At 47.2% G+C, this 22,096-nt stretch overlaps 2 protein-coding genes across 2 annotated transcripts; both read right to left on the reverse strand.

The window, feature by feature from the left end:
* Positions 1–10,418: 10,418 nt before the first annotated feature.
* On the reverse strand, positions 10,419–11,294 carry LOC135430175 (uncharacterized). The gene has a single exon (XM_064684728.1). It carries the CDS (start codon positions 11,292–11,294, stop codon positions 10,419–10,421), a length of 876 nt encoding a protein of 291 aa, XP_064540798.1.
* Positions 11,295–14,897: 3,603 nt separating this feature from the next.
* LOC135430176 (uncharacterized) lies at positions 14,898–15,773 on the reverse strand. Its single transcript, XM_064684729.1, has one exon. The coding sequence runs from the start codon at positions 15,771–15,773 to the stop codon at positions 14,898–14,900; it is 876 nt and encodes a 291-aa protein (XP_064540799.1).
* Between the last annotated feature and the right edge of the window lie 6,323 nt (positions 15,774–22,096).

A 22,096-nucleotide genomic window follows, 5' to 3' on the forward strand; every position in this document is an offset into this window, starting at 1 on the left:
GAGTGTTGTATCGCATCACTTAACACTTTTTTGGATGAGCTCGGCATTCGTAGAGTTGATGGGCGCCTGAAAAACTCGCGGGATCTCAAAGCTCACCATCCAATAATTCTCCTGCTGCTCTATCCCATCCCATCACGGCACTTCTGGCTAATATTCGGTTGCAGTATTGGCCGATTGGTTGAAGGAAGACCGTATCCAAGGTGGTTGGCAAATGTGTGAGATGCTTTCGTGCCAAGCCCCGATGAGTAGAGCATATAATGGCTTATCTTCCCAAAGAACGTTTGACTGCTTGTGGTGCCTTTGAAGTACGTAATAAAGCTCCAGTCAAATGGTACATGGCTGTCTTCGTCTGCTTCGCAACTAAAACAGTTCACCTGGAGCTGATCAAGGATCTGTCGACGGCTTCATTCTTGAATGCGCTCAAGAGGTTTATATCGATTCGAGGCAGGCCATCTCAGATATGGTCGGATAACGCTACCAACTTTTTCGGCGCCAGGAACGAGCTTCTGGAACTCTAGCGTCTATTCATCAGTCGCAATCATATCGACTCAGTGCACAAGTTTTGCATGGCTGACTCCATTGATTGGAAGGTTATTCCCCCTCGTTCGCCGCATTTTGGCGGCCTTTGGGAAGACAGCGAAGCATCATTTTTATCGTGCTGTCGCCTCTTGCGTTCTTAACTTCGAAGAGCTTCGCACCCTAGTCTGCCACATAGCATCGATTATTAACTCCAGGCTATTGTTTCCTCTTTCAGAAGATCCAGCAGACCTAGTTGTGCTCACTCCAGCTCATTTATTGATTGGTGGACCCAGCTCATCGTTCGTTGTCCTTGATGTGATGCACCTTCAATTCAATCGTCTGGATGGCTGGCAACGCGTAACACACCTCCAACAACTGTTTTGGTCCCGCTAACGTGAAGAATATTTAACGCTGCTTCAGCAGCGCTCAAAATGGCTTACTTCCAAACCAGGCCTATGTGTCAACAACCTAGTCCTCGTAAAGGATGAAAATCTGCCGCCTCTAAGGTGGCCACTGGCGAGGATCACGAAGCTAATCGTGGGAAATGATGGAGTCGCTCGTGGAGCAATCTTGCGCACCATCAAGGACTCAATTGAAAGCCCATGCCTTTCAACGGGGGGAGAATGTCTGGCTCCGCAGCCAAAACAGCTGCAGCGACCTCGCAACTGATAGGAGCAGCATCTTATATCCCATCTTATAATACTTGCTCTGCGAAGCTTCTGCTTAAATTTCGCTCTTAAAATTACATTTACATTAGGCTTGCGCTCTTCGCTGTAATGATCTTGTATTGCCCTAGCATTAACCTATGCGAAGGCCTCGATGCTGCGCGTCGAGCTAGTTAAGTTCGTTCGCTTCGTGCATTTGGTACGCATTGGCCACTTGCATTATCAAAACTTATGAATTTTGTCGCTATTATCGCTTTGCTAAAATCGGCACGAACCAATTCGGGTTCACTTGCCATTGTTAAACTATTGTACTTAAATAATAAGCACAGACCAATTCGGGTCTGCCTGCTTGTTGTAACTTATAACAAATATATAAACAAATTTGAACTCAAGAAGTAAAATAAGGTTAATTATTTCTTTTTGTGAAAGCTATTGAAAAAGTTTGGTAGCGCAACAATACTAGCCCCAGCAAATACTGCTTATAGCCAAAACTAATTGTCGTACTTGTGAAGCAAAGCATCATACCCTGTTGCCTTTTACTAGAACACCAGAAGCTAAAGCGTCGACACCACCACAAACATTGCGAGCACTGCCCCTCCGACTCACTCTCGCTCCACTACCTCTCTTGCTGGACAAGGTCCACAGACTCGCCTCAGAAGGACATTGAAATTTTCAAATTGTATACAGTGACATATGGGACCAAGTCAGTATCATTTCAGTCCGTGCGCGCAATGCACCAGTTGGCCATTGATGAGCGTGATGCATTTCCAATTGGATCAGATGCCATCAAGCAGGAGTTATAAGTTGACGATTTCATATCTGGAGCCAACTCAGTTGCTGAAGCCAGATAGACAGCCGGTATATTATCTTGTGGCAATTTCAAGCTTCTGAATTGGTGTTCCAGTCACCAAGAAGTCCTCGATGGAATAGCTGATGAAGATAGGGAACAGTACTTGATTGACCAGTTGCCATTTGCACGTGAGACGAACTGGCGAGAGCTATGATGCAGCTTTCGGAAAATTTGGAATTATTCGCTTGGCAGAGTGGTGCTCTTTGAAGAAGCTTAAGTTGAAATCCATGGATTCTGCGATGCCGTTGTGGAGGCCTATGGATCTCCGTGGTTGCCAGAAGTCTCCTAGCCACAAGAGGAATCCTTTGCTCTAAGTCTCGAGTTGCGCCGTTAAAAACATTGTCTGTCCCAAAGCGGGAATTATGAGGAACGAAGGTGTTGGCTAATCTGAAGGATGAAATCAAACGCACATGCATCTTCGTCTGACAGTTCTATTGCTGAAGCGATTCGTCCGTGGTTCGGAGCTCTGGTTTCATGGCCCATCGTATCTTTTAGATGTTCGGCAAAAATGTCCGGCGTCTTGTCTTTCTGAAATTCCACATGCGGATTTAAATCTTCGATGCAAGCACACGAAATCATATGTAAAAATTCATGAAGCTTATGGACTCACTTATTCTTCATCTCAGCTTGTTCAGAGAGCGAACTATTGGAATGCCATCAGGGAGATTCGTTTTCACGGAAATGTGGAAAAGTTCAACTTCATCGCATCTCTTGCACCATTGATGAGCAACATCCCATTATTGGCCTCGGCGTCATGCCGTACGAGGCCACCCATCAAGTGTTACGTTAGTGCCTTCATCTGCTTCACCAGCAAGGCATTGCACTTAGAGCTAAACAAGGACCTATCGATTGCTACATTTTTGAGTGCTCTAAATCGATTCATCGCCACTCGTGGCAAACCCAGTCAAATTTGGTCCGACAACGCAACAAACTTCAGTGAAGCGAAGACCGAGCTGGTAGATAAAAAACGTCTCCTGCTAAGCGATCCCCACATGGAAGCAGATAAGCAGTTTAGTCTCGCCGATGACAGAGTGGTGGACTATGGGAGGTACCATTGAAGCTGGCCAAGCACCATTTCTATGACTCTGTCGACAAGAAAAGTGGAAAGTCTGATATACAAAATTACAGAGGCATTGCAAAAAAGGTCCGCTATCCCTTAATTATTTGAAAACATAATCATTTCGAATTTGCAGGATTTTTTAAATCAGTTGTCTCCCCTGTTCAGCATGAATTCGTAAGAAATCGGTCAGCTAAGACCAATCTGATTGAATTTACTTTCTTGGTATGATGATGTCATTTACACTGACTTCAGTAAGGCGTTTGACTCTGTTCACCTTGATATTTTACTTCTTAAACTTGACCGATTAGATTTCCCTACGTCTCTTTTGCTTTGGATTGGGTCTCTTTAAAGGGAGGACTCAAAGAGTAAGGCTGGCTACCTCAAAACAAGTTGTGAAAATGCGAGATGCATATGCTACAGGTAATTAAAGACCATTATAGTTTTGAGTTAAAACTGCTCCACATGCCTTTTTGCTAGCATCTGTGATTATGCAAAATGCTTTGCTAAAAAAAAATTTATAATAAAACGTCTAAAATAGTTAAAAAATGCAACTAATCTTGTAGCGCTTCCTGAGTCCGTGGGGACTGGGTATTTCCTAATAACATCATATTTTGTGACGTCAGGCAATGCACCTTTATCGATGCATTTGTGTCCGAGAGAAGTGACCTCTTTCATGAAGAATGAGCACATATCTGGATGTAACTTGATGTTGTTTTTTCTGCAAAGATCGAAAACATTTGTGAGATTTTTGGTCATATGCTTTTCAGACCAACCAATGACAGCTAAGTCATCCATGTATAGGAATGCTTGAGATGGTTCAAGACCAGTGTTGGCACCGAGACTCGTGCCGGGGCACGTATTTGGCAGGGATTGCTAGCGTCGAAAGAAAAAACTATTTCTTTTGGTTCGTTGTAAGCTGTACGATTCGATTCAATTCGATTCGTACGATACGATACGATATGATATGATACGAACGACACGATACGCTGAAATCTTTATTATCTTTTCATTATTTAACAACATATATTTTACTTTTTTATTATTATGAGACTTACATTCGTGCTCCGCACGCGCTTCTGTTCTTTTTCACTTCTGCTCAGCTGCAAGCACAAAACGAAAATGAACCTCGTCGAAAAGGCAGATTGTGCAGCTGCGTGCGATCGACTTTGTATGTACAGACTAATTCTAACGGTGCGCTTCCAGTGTATGAAGCGAGCGCTGCATACAAAAAAATGCGAGAGCCAGTAGGACTTACTGTCAACAGCTATTTTCACTTCGCCCCGTAACATTCCCCACCCCGTAATTCACAAACGTCCGTGCAGTGTGTTACCAACTTTAATGTCAAGCTTAGCTAGCTTGACGGCGGAGCGAGTAATAATTCCATCGGCGCTCGCACCACGGCGCTGCGGTACCTGGCCATCCCTTGAACGGTGCACGTCTACGACCAGTCATCTTGTCCAACAATTTAGCTTGGCACCGTCGTCCACTATTATGTCGATGTCGTCGACTGATATTGGTTCGAGCGGCGGTTGAAACCACTTAGGAACGTCTGGTGAGTGTAGGCAGGACTCGGAAGCCTCGTGCCAAGCTAGCTCCGTCTTGCTCCCGTAAGCCTCTCTCACGCAATCCGCTTGAATGACCGCTTGAAGAAAATGATTTGGAGTCAGGGTTTCGGACTCAGATGTCTCCAAGGGAACATAAGTAAGCGGCCTTAACTTGAGCATGCTTTCTACGTCGGCCAAGGCTGCTCGTAGCACCTCGTCTCGTAGCCCAGAGTACGGCAGAATCTCCGACAGTATTGACTTTGTAGAGCGCACCATTCGTTCCCACGATCCTCCCATGTGGGGTGATCCTGGCGGGATAAAGGTAAACTCGAGTTCTGGGTACTTTGGCTCGATCTGGGTACTGTAGCGCCTCTGAAATTTGTGCCATTGTCCGACAGCATGCGGCGGGGGCAGCCGCGTCTGGCCACGAACGACTAGGTGAACGGCGCGCACCGTGAGGCATGTAAATAGAACGCCCCAGCGCTTCTCGCAACGCCGTCCAACGACAATCTCGTAGGGGCCGAAGTAATCCACTCCAGTATATGTGAACGGTGGAGTATAGGGCGATAATCGCTCGATTGGCAGGTCGCCCATCTCTGGAGGCTTTGGGCGGGCTCGTCGTATGCGGCACGCTGGGCAGGTTTTGGAAACTATCTCACCAAAGCTCGTAAGCCACAAGCCCAGTACCGCTGATGCAGTCCATTTACGACGATTTCGTTGTGCAGGTGATGATATCTGCGGTGATAAAACTCAACCAGCAGATACGTCAATCGATGTCGTCTTGGAATAATTATCGGACGGTTTACACAGTCTTCAACTCCTTCTATATGGTCTATCCGTCCCTTAATACGTAGAATGCCAGAGTCATCTATATAAAGAGAGCACTTAAACATCAGGCTTTTGAGATAAGTAAAGCGGCGCCCCGATTTTAAGCAGGTAATCTCACTATAAAACTCCTCTTCTTGGCATATCCGGATAAAAATCACATCCATTTAGTTGCTTCGTTTAAGGAGCATCGTCTTCTGCAGATCCAGTACTCCGTCCAATCTGACCTTCTCAGTAATAACCCGTAGGAAAGCCAGTACGCATAGCTGAACGGCTCTAAATTTTTCTTGCTTGCTGAAACGCTGCAGATCCGGCAGGATACATTTCCAGGACGACGTGTGATTGGGTGGTTTTTCAGCATGGTAAAACATGTTTATTGCAGGGTCTATTTCCGTGTGTGGCCACTGCGATTCTTCTAGATACAAAAATGGTGGTCCATTGAACCACCTGGTTGAGCCATGAATTTCAGGCGTTTCAGTCTGTTTCGTGCCATCGTCTGCCACGTCAATATCTGATTCTTCTAAAATCTCTCCGATCCGAAGCGCTACGAATTGCTGGAACTTTCGAGCATCGGAACGGATCCAGTAGAGCACATCCTTTGAATCTGTCCAGAATGTTCATCTATGTATGCGTACCGACATTTCCTTTTGGTTACATTTGTCCAGTCTCAGACCTAAGACCGCGGCCATCAGTTCCATGCGAGGTATGGATACGGGCTTCAAGGGTGCTACTCTCGTTTTCGAGGCGGCCAAACTGCTATGTACTTGGCCATCAAGTTCAGCCCGCAAAAATACAACTGCGGCGTAAGCATTCATACTGGCGTCCACGAATGTATGCATCTGCACAGCCTGGGTTCGGTTTACCCGCTTCATACACCGTGGAATGCGGACGGACATTCAACTTTGAAACTAGATCAAGCCAGTGTTGCCAATCGGCTTCGTCTTCGTTGGTGAGGTCGTCATCATATCCGATGTTGGATTGCCATATGTTCTGAAGGATGATCTTGGCGTGTATATTAAAGAATCCTAGCAGCCCGAGCGGGTCGAAAATAGACATGATACACTTAAAACACGTCTTTTAGTTGGGCGCTCCTTAGATGCCTTCGCAAGCAAGTTTGGCTTCACCATAAACGTCAAAAGATCTTGTCCAGGTAGCCACCACAGGCCCAAGACTTTCTCTTGCGCTTCATCCTGATCGCTGATACACTTGTCCAATTCCTCACAGTCGTCTTCCAGCGCCTGTATAACTTGCTTCGAATTTGATGTCCAGCGGTGCATGTCGAAACCGCCATTAGCATGAATTCTTTTTACAGTCTCAGCTAACTGTATCATTTGGGCTGCTGCATCCACCGACTACAGCCAGTCGTCGACAAATGTGTTTTCTCAAATCGCCTTTACGGCATCCGGATGCTCCGCTACAAACCGCTCGGCATTGCGATTCTTGACGTAATTTGCTAGGGCTGGCGAACAGGATGCTCCGAACATCATGACTTGCATTACGTACGTTTCGGGGAAGCGTGACAAATCTCCATCACACCAGAGAAACTTCTGGGCCGCTTGGTCTTCTCGGGGCACCTTGACCTGATGACACATTTCCCGTATGTCGCCGGATACGGCGATAGGACGGTCTCTAAAGCGTATTAGCACGCCCATCAAAGATGCTAGTGTATCTGGACCTTTCAGCAAACCATCGTTCAGCGACATGCCACTAACTTTGGCAGCCGCATTCCATACCAGGCGCGTCTTTTTCTTGTTCGGATTGGTGACTGTAAATATATGAAGAAACCACGATGTCGTGTTAGCTACTAACTCACTATCTATCAGCCGGCGGATATATCACTTCTGTTTGTAGTCGTGCATCGTGTTCATCATGAACTCTTTTGACATCTTTGCCTCTAAACATTTAAGGCGCTTAACAGCCATCTGATAAGAGTCTGGCAGATGCATGCGAACAAACCTCCATAGCAGTCCGGTCTGCCAGCGCTTTTCGTTTTCCAGATATGTTGTTGTTGCCTCCATAATGTATCGAGCGTTCGTTCTCTTTGGATCTCAGCGGATGTGAGGAAACGCTCAAGCCAAGTGACTCCAGTGAAAAATAGTTCTTCAGAGCTTCATCCATCCCACTCGGGGCAACTAGCAAATTGATATTGTCTAAACCAATGATAAGCTGAGCCTTTACGTTGTTCATTAGCATGAATTCTTTTTACAGTCTCAGTTAACTGTATCATTAGGGCTGCTGCATAATTTTCTAGGGCTGCTTCGAACATCATGACTTGCATTACGTACGTTTAGGGGAAACGTGACAAATCTCCATCACGCCAGAGAAACTTCTGCGCCGCTTGGTCTTCTCGGCGCACCTTGACCTGATGAAACATTTCCCGTATGTCGCCGGATACGGCGATAGGACGGTCTGTAAAGATAGGAAGAAACCACGAAGTCGTGTTAGCTACTAACTCACTATCTATCAGCCGGCGGATATATTCCTTCTGTTTGTAGTCGTGCATCGTGTTCATCATGAACTCTTTCAGTGATGAGTTTTTGACATCTTTGCCTCTAAACATTGAAGGCGCTTAACAGCCATCTGATAAGAGTCTGGCAAATGCATGCGACAAACCTCCATAGCAGTCCGGTTATAAATAGTTCTTCAGAGCTTCATCCATCCCACGCGCCGCACTGTACTGGCCAATATGTAGCAGCTGAGGCGTGGTACTGTCTCCCACAATTGGGCGGCCAGATCTGCTTCGCGATGCTATGACGTCGTTGTTTTCACCTTCTCGTATCTCCAAGGGTGCAGTTATTTTGATATTGTCTAAACCAATGATAAGCTGAGCCTTTACGTTGTTATACGGCAGAATAATTTTGAGGCACTTCTGAAGGCCGTTGAGATTTTCCTCGTTGCTGGATCCACATGTCTCTGTGGATTGCTCACAATTGCTGATAAAGATCAACCATTCCTCTGGTTTGCCTGTAAAAATTGGTAAATCTTTGCTGATGACATGTCGCACACTGATTTGCGCAGATGTCAGCGATCCATTCCACGGCGTCGCATTATTACAATACACATTGTCGAATTGCTGCTGTGGCGCGTGCTCAATCGATCTATTGAGCGCTCCCGGACCTGTGTGGCCCATGTACGCGGCAGTACTGGGCTCCGTAGCCTGGTTAAACACCGCCGTATTTGCTTGATATGGCAAACTGGGGTGTACACTCCAATTAGCCGCAACCTGTTTCTGCTTGCAGATCACGTTCTGGTATCCCAAAGGGTCGAAGAGTGCTCCCACTTTCTCACTTCTTTGTTGCATCGGTGTTGGACTTTCCCTTGGGCCAGTAGCTGCAGACGACATAGACGGACAGCCGCTATAAGTTTCTATGTTTGCTGCCCCGCTACCGTCTTCTGCACCGGCGACTTTATCTTGTAATCCAGCAGAAACAGGCGATCCGTTAGCCTGTCCAGTTGACCATGCCGTTGCAAGCGTTGCAGTTCCACCGGGTTGATTACTACTTGTCGTCCTTCTCGCACTTACATCTTGTTCATCACCGTCAACCAACTTTCCACCCCAATACTATGAAATCTGCTTTGAGGTTATGGCAGCTAAGTGTGAGTCTAGCTCTTGTACCACGTGTCTCTCTATAGGCAGCTCAGGTTGTGACTTTGCAAGTCGCCTGCTTCGCATAAATCTCCGCCGTAGCAGAGAATCCCTCAGACACTCTCTGCTGCAGAGAATATTTAAGAATGTTGGCACCGAGACACGTTCCTGGGCGCGTATTTGGCAGGGATTTCTAACGTCGAAAGAAACGACTATTTCTTTTGGTTCGTTGTAAGCTGTACGATTCGATTCAACTCGATTCGTACGATACGATACGATATGATATGATACGAACGACACTATACGCTGAAATCTTTATTATCTTTTCATTATTTAACAACATATATTTTACTTTTTTATTATTATGAGACTTACATTCGTGCTCCGCACGCGCTTCTGTTCTCTTTCACTTCTGCTCAGCTGCAAGCACAAAACGAAAAAAACGTCGAAAAGGCAGATTGTGCAGCTGCGTGCGATCGACTTTGTATGTACAGACTAATTCTAACGGTGCGCTTCCAGTGTATGAAGAAATGCGAGAGCCAGTAGGACTAACTGTCAACAGCTATTTTCACTTCGCCCCGTAACATTCCCCACCCCGTATTTCACAAACGTCCGTGCAGTGTGTTACCAACTTTAATGTCAAGCTTCGCTAGCTTGACGGCGGAGCGAGTAATAATTCCATCGGCGGCTCGCACCACGGCGCTGCGGTACCTGGCCATCCTTTGAACGGTGCACGTCTACGACCAGTCATCTTGTCCAACAATTTCATCGTCCACTATTATGACGATGTCGTCGACTGATATTGGTTCGAGCGGCGGTTGAAACCACTTAGGAACGTCTGGTGAGTGTAGGCAGGACTCGGAAGCCTCGTTCCAAGCTAGCTCCGTCTTGCTCCCGTAAGCCTCTCTCACGTAATTCGCTTGAATGACCGCTTGAAGAAAATGATTTGGAGTCAGGGTTTCGGACTCAGATGTCTCCAAGAGAACATAAGTAAGCGGCGTTGACTTGGCCAATGCTGCTCCTAGGACCTTCTCTCGAAGCCCAGAGTACGGCCGAAACTCCGACAGTATTGACTCTTTGACATCTTTTAATATTCTGCTAGCGCCTCTGAAATTTGTGCCATTGTCCGACAGCATGCGGCGGGGGCAGCCGCGTCTGGCCACGAACGACGCATAAGTATAAGTCAGTTGACGCGACGCCGTCCAACGACAATGTCGTAGGGGCCGAAATAATCCACTCCAGTATATGTGAACGGTGGAGTATAGGGCGATAATCGCTCGATTGGCAGGTCGCCCATCTCTGGAGGCTTTGGGCGGGCGCGTCGTATGCGGCACGCTGGGCAGGTTTTGGAAACTACTCTCACCAAAGCTCACTGCGATTCTTCTAGATACAAAAATGGTGGTCCATTGAACCACCTGGTTGAGCCATGAATTTCAGGCGTTTCAGTCTGTTTCGTGCCATCGTCTGCCACGTCCATATCTGATTCTTCTAAAATCTCTCCGATCCGAAGCGCTACGAATTGCTGGAACTTTCGAGCATCGGAACGGATCCAGTAGAGCACATCCTTTGAATCTGTCCAGAATGTTCGTCTATGTATGCGTACCGACATTTCCTTTTGGTTACATTTGTCCAGTCTCAGACCTAAGACCGCGGCCATCAGTTCCATGCGAGGTATGGATACGGGCTTCGAGGGTGCTACTCTCGTTTTCGAGGCGGCCAAACTGCTATGTACTTGGCCATCAAGTTCAGCCCGCAAAAATACAACTGCGGCGTAAGCATTCATACTGGCGTCCACGAATGTATGCATCTGCACAGCCTGGGTTCGGTTTACCCGCTTCATACACCGTGGAATGCGGACGGCATTCAACTTTGAAACTAGATCAAGCCAGTGTTGCCAATCGGCTTCGTCTTCGTTGGTGAGGTCGTCATCATATCCGATGTTGGATTGCCATATGTTCTGAAGGATGATCTTGGCGTGTATATTAAAGAATCCTAGCAGCCCGAGCGGGTCGAAAATAGACATGATCACACTTAAAACACGTCTTTTAGTTGGGCGCTCCTTAGATGCCTTCGAAAGCAAGTTTGGCTTCACCATAAACGTCAAAAGATCTTGTCCAGGTAGCCACCACAGGCCCAAGACTTTCTCTTGCGCTTCATCCTGATCGCTGATACACTTGTCCAATTCCTCACAGTCGTCTTCCAGCGCCTGTATAACTTGCTTCGAATTTGATGTCCAGCGGTGCATGTCGAAACCGCCATTAGCATGAATTCTTTTTACAGTCTCAGCTAACTGTATCATTTGGGCTGCTGCATCCACCGACTACAGCCAGTCGTCGACAAATGTGTTTTCTCAAATCGCCTTTACGGCATCCGGATGCTCCGCTACAAACCGCTCGGCATTGCGATTCTTGACGTAATTTGCTAGGGCTGGCGAACAGGATGCTCCGAACATCATGACTTGCATTACGTACGTTTCGGGGAAGCGTGACAAATCTCCATCACACCAGAGAAACTTCTGGGCCGCTTGGTCTTCTCGGGGCACCTTGACCTGATGACACATTTCCCGTATGTCGCCGGATACGGCGATAGGACGGTCTCTAAAGCGTATTAGCACGCCCATCAAAGATGCTAGTGTATCTGGACCTTTCAGCAAACCATCGTTCAGCGACATGCCACTAACTTTGGCAGCCGCATTCCATACCAGGCGCGTCTTTTTCTTGTTCGGATTGGTGACTGTAAATATATGAAGAAACCACGATGTCGTGTTAGCTACTAACTCACTATCTATCAGCCGGCGGATATATCACTTCTGTTTGTAGTCGTGCATCGTGTTCATCATGAACTCTTTTGACATCTTTGACTCTAAACATTTAAGGCGCTTAACAGCCATCTGATAAGAGTCTGGCAGATGCATGCGAACAAACCTCCATAGCAGTCCGGTCTGCCAGCGCTTTTCGTTTTCCAGATATGTTGTTGTTGCCTCCATAATGTATCGAGCGTTCGTTCTCTTTGGATCTCAGCGGATGTGAGGAAACGCTCAAGCCAAGTGACTCCAGTGAAAAATAGTTCTTCAGAGCTTCATCCATCCCACTCGCGGCACTGTACTGGCAAATATGTAGCAGCCGAGGCGTGGTGCTGTCTCCCACAAGGGGCGGCCATATACGGCCCATCCTAGTCTGCTTCGCGCTGCTATGACGTCGTCGTTTTCACCTTCTCGTATCTCCAAGGGTACAGTTATTTTGATATTGTCTAAACCAATGATAAGCTGAGCCTTTACGTTGTTCATTAGCATGAATTATTTTTACAGTCTCAGTTAACTGTATCACTAGGGCTGCTGCATAACTTTCTAGGGCTGCTTCGAACATCATGACTTGCATTACGTACGTTTAGGGGAAACGTGACAAATCTCCATCACGCCAGAGAAACTTCTGCGCCGCTTGGTCTTCTCGGCGCACCTTGACCTGATGAAACATTTCCCGTATGTCGCCGGATACGGCGATAGGACGGTCTGTAAAGATAGGAAGAAACCACGAAGTCGTGTTAGCTACTAACTCACTATCTATCAGCCGGCGGATATATTCCTTCTGTTTGTAGTCGTGCATCGTGTTCATCATGAACTCTTTCAGTGGTCAGTTTTTGACATCTTTGCCTCTAAACATTGAAGGCGCTTAACAGCCATCTGATAAGAGTCTGGCAAATGCATGCGACAAACCTCCATAGCAGTCCGGTTATAAATAGTTCTTCAGAGCTTCATCCATCCCACGCGCCGCACTGTACTGGCAAATATGTAGCAGCTGAGGCGTGGTACTGTCTCTGTGGATTGCTCACAATTGCTGATAAAGATCAACCATTCCTCTGGTTTGCCTGTAAAAATTGGTAAATCTTTGTTGATGACATGCCGCACACTGATTTGCGCAGATTTCAGCGATCCATTCCACGGCGTCGCATTATTACAATACACATTGTCGAATTGCTGCTGTGGCGCGTGCTCAATCGATCTATTGAGCGCTCCCGGACCTGTGTGGCCCATGTACGCGGCAGTACTGGGCTCCGAAGCCTGGTTAAACACCGCCGTATTTGCTTGATATGGCAAACTGGGGTGTACACTCCAATTAGCCGCAACCTGTTTCTGCTTGCAGATCACGTTCTGGTATCCCAAAGGGTCGAAGAGTGCTCCCACTTTCTCACTTCTTTGTTGCATCGGTGTTGGACTTTCCCTTGGGCCAGTAGCTGCAGACGACATAGACGGACAGCCGCTATAAGTTTCTATGTTTGCTGCCCCGCTACCGTCTTCTGCACCGGCGACTTTATCTTGTAATCCAGCAGAAACAGGCGATCCGTTAGCCTGTCCAGTTGACCATGCCGTTGCAAGCATTGCAGTTCCACCGGGTTGATTACTACTTGTCGTCCTTCTCGGACTTACATATTGTTCATCACCGTCAACCAACTCTCCACCCCAATACTATGAAATCTGCTTTGAGGTTATGGCAGCTAAGTGTGAGTCTAGCTCTTGTACCACGTGTCTCTGTATAGGCAGCTCAGGTTGTGACTTTGCAAGTCGCCTGCTTCGCATAAAATCCGCCGTAGCAGAGAATCCCTCAGACACTCTCTGCTGCAGAGAATATTTAAGAATGTTGGCACCGAGACTCGTTCCTGGGCGCGTATTTGGCAGGGATTTCTAACGTCGAAAGAAACGACTATTTCTTTTGGTTCGTTGTAAGCTGTACGATTCGATTCAATTCGATTCGTACGATACGATACGATATGATATGATACGAACGACACGATACGGTGAAATCTTTATTATCTTTTCATTATTTAACAACATATATATTACTTTTTTATTATTATGAGACTTACATTCGTGCTCCGCACGCGCTTCTGTTCTCTTTCACTTCTGCTCAGCTGCAAGCACAAAACGAAAATGAACCTCGTCGAAAAGGCAGATTGTGCAGCTGCGTGCGATCGACTTTGTATGTACAGACTAATTCTAACGGTGCGCTTCCAGTGTATGAAGCGAGCGCTGCTTACAAAAAAATGCGAGAGCCAGTAGGACTTACTGTCAACAGCTATTTTCACTTCGCCCCGTAACATTCCCCACCCCGTAATTCACAAACGTCCGTGCAGTGTGTTACCAACTTTAATGTCAAGCTTAGCTAGCTTGACGGCGGAGCGAGTAATAATTCCATCGGCGGCTCGCACCACGGCGCTACGGTACCTGGCCATCCTTTGAACGGTGCACGTCTACGACCAGTCATCTTGTCCAACAATTTCATCGTCCACTATTATGACGATGTCGTCGACTGATATTGGTTCGTCTGGTGAGTGTAGGCAGGACTCGGAAGCCTCGTGCCAAGCTAGCTCCGTCTTGCTCCCGTAAGCCTCTCTCACGCAATCCGATTGAATGACCGCTTGAAGAAAATGATTTGGATTCAGGGTTTCGGACTCAGATGTCTCCAAGAGAACATAAGTAAGCGGCGTTGACTTGGCCAATGCTGCTCCTAGGACCTTCTCTCGAAGCCCAGAGTACGGCCGAAACTCCGACAGTATTGACTCTTTGACATCTTTTAATATTCTGCTAGCGCCTCTGAAATTTGTGCCATTGTCCGACAGCATGCGGTGGGGGCAGCCGCGTCTGGCCACGAACGACGCATAAGTATAAGTCAGTTGACGCGACGCCGTCAACGACAATGTCGTAGGGGCCGAAATAATCCACTCCAGTATATGTGAACGGTGGAGTATAGGGCGATAATCGCTCGATTGGCAGGTCGCCCATCTCTGGAGGCTTTGGGCGGGCGCGTCGTATGCGGCACGCTGGGCAGGTTTTGGAAACTACTCTCACCAAAGCTCACTGCGATTCTTCTAGATACAAAAATGGTGGTCCATTGAACCACCTGGTTGAGCCATGAATTTCAGGCGTTTCAGTCTGTTTCGTGCCATCGTCTGCCACGTCCATATCTGATTCTTCTAAAATCTCTCCGATCCGAAGCGCTACGAATTGCTGGAACTTTCGAGCATCGGAACGGATCCAGTAGAGCACATCCTTTGAATCTGTCCAGAATGTTCGTCTATGTATGCGTACCGACATTTCCTTTTGGTTACATTTGTCCAGTCTCAGACCTAAGACCGCGGCCATCAGTTCCATGCGAGGTATGGATACGGGCTTCGAGGGTGCTACTCTCGTTTTCGAGGCGGCCAAACTGCTATGTACTTGGCCATCAAGTTCAGCCCGCAAAAATACAACTGCGGCGTAAGCATTCATACTGGCGTCCACGAATGTATGCATCTGCACAGCCTGGGTTCGGTTTACCCGCTTCATACACCGTGGAATGCGGACGGCATTCAACTTTGAAACTAGATCAAGCCAGTGTTGCCAATCGGCTTCGTCTTCGTTGGTGAGGTCGTCATCATATCCGATGTTGGATTGCCATATGTTCTGAAGGATGATCTTGGCGTGTATATTAAAGAATCCTAGCAGCCCGAGCGGGTCGAAAATAGACATGATCACACTTAAAACACGTCTTTTAGTTGGGCGCTCCTTAGATGCCTTCGAAAGCAAGTTTGGCTTCACCATAAACGTCAAAAGATCTTGTCCAGGTAGCCACCACAGGCCCAAGACTTTCTCTTGCGCTTCATCCTGATCGCTGATACACTTGTCCAATTCCTCACAGTCGTCTTCCAGCGCCTGTATAACTTGCTTCGAATTTGATGTCCAGCGGTGCATGTCGAAACCGCCATTAGCATGAATTCTTTTTACAGTCTCAGCTAACTGTATCATTTGGGCTGCTGCATCCACCGACTACAGCCAGTCGTCGACAAATGTGTTTTCTCAAATCGCCTTTACGGCATCCGGATGCTCCGCTACAAACCGCTCGGCATTGCGATTCTTGACGTAATTTGCTAGGGCTGGCGAACAGGATGCTCCGAACATCATGACTTGCATTACGTACGTTTCGGGGAAGCGTGACAAATCTCCATCACACCAGAGAAACTTCTGGGCCGCTTGGTCTTCTCGGGGCACCTTGACCTGATGACACATTTCCCGTATGTCGCCGGATACGGCGATAGGACGGTCTCTAAAGCGTATTAGCACGCCCATCAAAGATGCTAGTGTATCTGGACCTTTCAGCAAACCATCGTTCAGCGACATGCCACTAACTTTGGCAGCCGCATTCCATACCAGGCGCGTCTTTTTCTTGTTCGGATTGGTGACTGTAAATATATGAAGAACCACGATGTCGTGTTAGCTACTAACTCACTATCTATCAGCCGGCGGATATATCACTTCTGTTTGTAGTCGTGCATCGTGTTCATCATGAACTCTTTTAGTGGTGGGTCTTTTGACATCTTTGCCTCTAAACATTTAAGGCGCTTAACAGCCATCTGATAAGAGGCTGGCAGATGCATGCGAACAAACCTCCATAGCAGTCCGGTCTGCCAGCGCTTTTCGTTTTCCAGATAGGTTGTTGTTGCCTCCATAATGTATCGAGCGTTCGTCCTCTTTGGATCTCAGCGGATGTGAGGAAACGCTCAAGCCAAGTGACTCCAGTGAAAAATAGTTCTTCAGAGCTTCATCCATCCCACTCGCGGCACTGTACTGGCAAATATGTAGCAGCCGAGGCGTGGTGCTGTCTCCCACAAGGGGCGGCCATATACGGCCCATCCTAGTCTGCTTCGCGCTGCTATGACGTCGTCGTTTTCACCTTCTCGTATCTCCAAGGGTACAGTTATTTTGATATTGTCTAAACCAATGATAAGCTGAGCCTTTACGTTGTTCATTAGCATGAATTATTTTTACAGTCTCAGTTAACTGTATCACTAGGGCTGCTGCATAACTTTCTAGGGCTGCTTCGAACATCATGACTTGCATTACGTACGTTTAGGGGAAACGTGACAAATCTCCATCACGCCAGAGAAACTTCTGCGCCGCTTGGTCTTCTCGGCGCACCTTGACCTGATGAAACATTTCCCGTATGTCGCCGGATACGGCGATAGGACGGTCTGTAAAGATAGGAAGAAACCACGAAGTCGTGTTAGCTACTAACTCACTATCTTTCAGCCGGCGGATATATTCCTTCTGTTTGTAGTCGTGCATCGTGTTCATCATGAACTCTTTCAGTGGTGAGTTTTTGACATCTTTGCCTCTAAACATTGAAGGCGCTTAACAGCCATCTGATAAGAGTCTGGCAAATGCATGCGACAAACCTCCATAGCAGTCCGGTTATAAATAGTTCTTCAGAGCTTCATCCATCCCACGCGCCGCACTGTACTGGCAAATATGTAGCAGCTGAGGCGTGGTACTGTCTCCGACAATTGGGCGGCCAGATCTGCTTCGCGATGCTATGACGTCGTTGTTTTCACCTTCTCGTATCTCCAAGGGTGCAGCTATTTTGATATTGTCTAAACCAATGATAAGCTGAGCCTTTACGTTGTTATACGGCAGAATAATTTTGAGGCACTTCTGAAGGCCGTTGAGATTTTCCTCGTTGCTGGATCCACATCTCTCTGTGGATTGCTCACAATTGCTGATAAAGATCAACCATTCCTCTGGTTTGCCTGTAAAAATTGGTAAATCTTTGCTGATGACATGTCGCACACTGATTTGCGCAGATGTCAGCGATCCATTCCACGGCGTCGCATTATTACAATACACATTGTCGAATTGCTGCTGTGGCGCGTGCTCAATCGATCTATTGAGCGCTCCCGGACCTGTGTGGCCCATGTACGCGGCAGTACTGGGCTCCGTAGCCTGGTTAAACACCGCCTTATTTGCTTGATATGGCAAACTGGGGTGTACACTCCAATTAGCCGCAACCTGTTTCTGCTTGCAGATCACGTTCTGGTATCCCAAAGGGTCGAAGAGTGCTCCCACTTTCTCACTTCTTTGTTGCATCGGTGTTGGACTTTCCCTTGGGCCAGTAGCTGCAGACGACATAGACGGACAGCCGCTATAAGTTTCTATGTTTGCTGCCCCGCTACCGTCTTCTGCACCGGCGACTTTATCTTGTAATCCAGCAGAAACAGGCGATCCGTTAGCCTGTCCAGTTGACCATGCCGTTGCAAGCGTTGCAGTTCCACCGGGTTGATTACTACTTGTCGTCCTTCTCGCACTTACATCTTGTTCATCACCGTCAACCAACTCTCCACCCCAATACTATGAAATCTGCTTTGAGGTTATGGCAGCTAAGTGTGAGTCTAGCTCTTGTACCACGTGTCTCTCTATAGGCAGCTCAGGTTGTGACTTTGCAAGTCGCCTGCTTCGCATAAATCTCCGCCGTAGCAGAGAATCCCTCAGACACTCTCTGCTGCAGAGAATATTTAAGAATGTTGGCACCGAGACTCGTTCCTGGGCGCGTATTTGGCAGGGATTTCTAACGTCGAAAGAAACGACTATTTCTTTTGGTTCGTTGTAAGCTGTACGATTCGATTCAATTCGATTCGTACGATACGATACGATATGATATGATACGAACGACACGATACGCTGAAATCTTTATTATCTTTTCATTATTTAACAATATATATTTTACTTTTTTATTATTATGAGACTTACATTCGTGCACCGCACGCGCTTCTGTTCTCTTTCACTTCTGCTCAGCTGCAAGCACAAAACGAAAATGAACCTCGTCGAAAAGGCAGATTGTGCAGCTGCGTGCGATCGACTTTGTATGTACAGACTAATTCTAACGGTGCGCTTCCAGTGTATGAAGCGAGCGCTGCTTACAAAAAAATGCGAGAGCCAGTAGGACTTACTGTCAACAGCTATTTTCACTTCGCCCCGTAACATTCCCCACCCCGTAATTCACAAACGTCCGTGCAGTGTGTTACCAACTTTAATGTCAAGCTTAGCTAGCTTGACGGTGGAGCGAGTAATAATTCCATCGGCGGCTCGCACCACGGCGCTGCGGTACCTGGCCATCCTTTGAACGGTGCACGTCTACGACCAGTCATCTTGTCCAACAATTTCATCGTCCACTATTATGACGATGTCGTCGACTGATATTGGTTCGAGCGGCGGTTGAAACCACTTAGGAACGTCTGGTGAGTGTAGGCAGGACTCGGAAGCCTCGTGCCAAGCTAGCTCCGTCTTGCTCCCGTAAGCCTCTCTCACGTAATTCGCTTGAATGACCGCTTGAAGAAAATGATTTGGAGTCAGGGTTTCGGACTCAGATGTCTCCAAGAGAACATAAGTAAGCGGCGTTGACTTGGCCAATGCTGCTCCTAGGACCTTCTCTAGAAGCCCAGAGTACGGCCGACAGTATTGACTCTTTGACATCTTTTAATATTCTGCTAGCGCCTCTGAAATTTGTGCCATTGTCCGACAGCATGCGGCGGGGGCAGCCGCGTCTGGCCACGAACGACGCATAAGTATAAGTCAGTTGACGCGACGCCGTCCAACGACAATGTCGTAGGGGCCGAAATAATCCACTCCAGTATATGTGAACGGTGGAGTATAGGGCGATAATCGCTCGATTGGCAGGTCGCCCATCTCTGGAGGCTTTGGGTGGGCGCGTCGTATGCGGCACGCTGGGCAGGTTTTGGAAACTACTCTCACCAAAGCTCGTAAGCCACAAGCCCAGTACCGCTGATGCGGTGATAAAACTCAACCAGCAGATACGTCAATCGATGTCGTCTTGGCATAATTATCGGACGTTTTACGCAGACTTTAACTCCTATATTGTCTATCCGTCCCTTAATACGTTGAATGCCCGAGTCATCTATATAAGGGGAGCACTTAAACATCATTTTGAGATCGGTAAAGCGGCGCCCCGATTTTAAGCAGGTAATCTCACTATAAAACTCCTCTTCTTGGCATATCCGGATAAAAATCACATCCATTTATTTGCTTCCTTTAAGGAGCAGCATCTTCTGCAGATCCAGTACTCCGTCCAATCTGACCTTCTCAGTAATAACCCGTAGGAAAGCCAGTACGCATAGCTGAACGGCTCTAAATTTTTCTTGCTTGCTGAAACGCTGCAGATCCGGCAGGATACATTTCCAGGACGACGTGTGATTGGGTGTTTTTTCAGCATGGTAAAACATGTTTATTGCAGAGTCTATTTCCGTGTGTGGCCACTGCGATTCTTCTAGATTGAACCACCTGGTTGACCCATGAATTTCAGGCGTTTCAGTCTATTTCGTGCCATCGTCTGCCACGTCCATATCTGATTCTTCTAAAATCTCTCCGATCCGCAGCGCTACGAATTGCTGGAACTTTGGAGCATCGGAACGGCTTCAGTAGAGCACATCCTTTGAATCTGTCCAGAATGTTCGTCTATGTATGCGTACCGACATTTCCATTTGGATACATTTGGCCAGTCTCAGACCTAAGACCGCGGCCATCAGTTCCATGCGAGGTATGGATACGGGCTTCGAGGGTGCTACTCTCGTTTTCGAGGCGGCCAAACTGCTATGTACTTGGCCATCAAGTTCAGCCCACAAAAATACAACTCCGGCGTAAGCATTCATTCTGGCGTCCACGACCGTATGCATCTGCACAGCCTGAGTTCGGCTTACCCACTTCATACACCATGGAATGCGGACGGCATTCAACTTTGAAACTAGATCAAGCCAGTGTTGCCAATCGGCTTCGTCTTCGTTGGTGAGGTCGTCATCATATCCGATGTTGGATCGCCATATGTTCTGAAGGACTGTAGCACTGAAGCTGGGATCATAAGTTTTCCAAGCACCGCATCCAGGGCTTGCCCTCTGAGGCACTTCTGAAGCCCGTTGAGATTTTCCTCGTTGCTGAATCAACATCTCTCTCATAAGGATCAACCATTCCTCTGGTTTTCCTGTAAAAATTGGTAAATCTTTGCTGATGACATGTCGCACACTGATTTGCGCAGATGTCAGCGATCCATTCCACGGCGTCGCATTATTACAATGCACATTGTCGAATTGCTGCGCGTGCTTAATCGATCTATTGAGCGCTCCCGGACCTGTGTGGCCCATGTACGCGGCAGTACTGGGCTCCGTAGCCTGGTTAAACACCGCCGTATTTGCTTGATATGGCAAACTGGGGTGTACACTCCAATTAGCCGCAACCTGTTTCTGCTTGCAGATCACGTTCTGGTATCCCAAAGGGTCGAAGAGTGCTCCCACTTTCTCACTTCTTTGTTGCATCGGTGTTGGACTTTCCCTTGGGCCAGTAGCTGCAGACGACATAGACGGACAGCCGCTATAAGTTTCTATGTTTGCTACCCCGCTACCGTCTTCTGTACCGGCGACTTTATCTTGTACTCCAGCAGGAACAGGCGATCCGTTAGCCTGTCCCGTTAACCATGCCGTTGCAAGCGTTGCAGTTCCACCGGGTTGATTACTATTTGTCGTCCTTCTCGCACTTGCATCTTGTTCATCACCGTCAACCAACTCGCCATCCCAATACTATGAAATCCGCTTTGAGGTTATGGCTGCTAAGTGTGAGTCTAGCTCTTGTACCACGTGTCTCTCTATAGGCAGCTCAAGTTGTGACTGAGACTCGTGCCGGGGCGCGTATTTGGCAGGGATTTCTAAAGTCGAAAGAAACAACTATTTCTTTTGGTCGTTGTAAGCTGTACGATTCGATTCAATTCGATTCGTACGATATGATACTATATGATATGATATGAAATCTTTATTATCTTTTCATTATTTAACAACCTATATTTTACATTATTATGAGACTTACATTTGTGCTCCGCACGCACTTCTGTTCTCTTTCACTTCTCCTCAGCTGCAAGCACAAAACGAAAATTAACCTCGTCGATAAGGAAGATTGTGCAGCTGCGTGCGATCGACTTATTCTAACGGTGCGCTTCCAGTGTAAGAAGCGAGCGCTGCTTACAAAAAAATGCGAGACCCAGTAGGACTTAGTGACAACAGCTATTTTCACTTCGCCCCATAACAACCAATGCGATTATCATCCTTCTTTGAAAAGAATTAGGCGCTATTTTTAAACCGTAAGGTAAACGTGTGAAACGATAAAAGCCTTTACATCTAGACACGAGAAATATTTTGCTCGAACTAATTGATCAAGAATATCATCTATTCTTGGAAGTGGAAATT

Source organism: Drosophila montana, unplaced genomic scaffold (genome assembly GCF_035044405.1).
Source record: "Drosophila montana isolate Dmon_TW-CO22-7 unplaced genomic scaffold, ASM3504440v1 contig_2988_1, whole genome shotgun sequence".
In the NCBI taxonomy this organism is placed as follows: domain Eukaryota; kingdom Metazoa; phylum Arthropoda; class Insecta; order Diptera; family Drosophilidae; genus Drosophila; species Drosophila montana.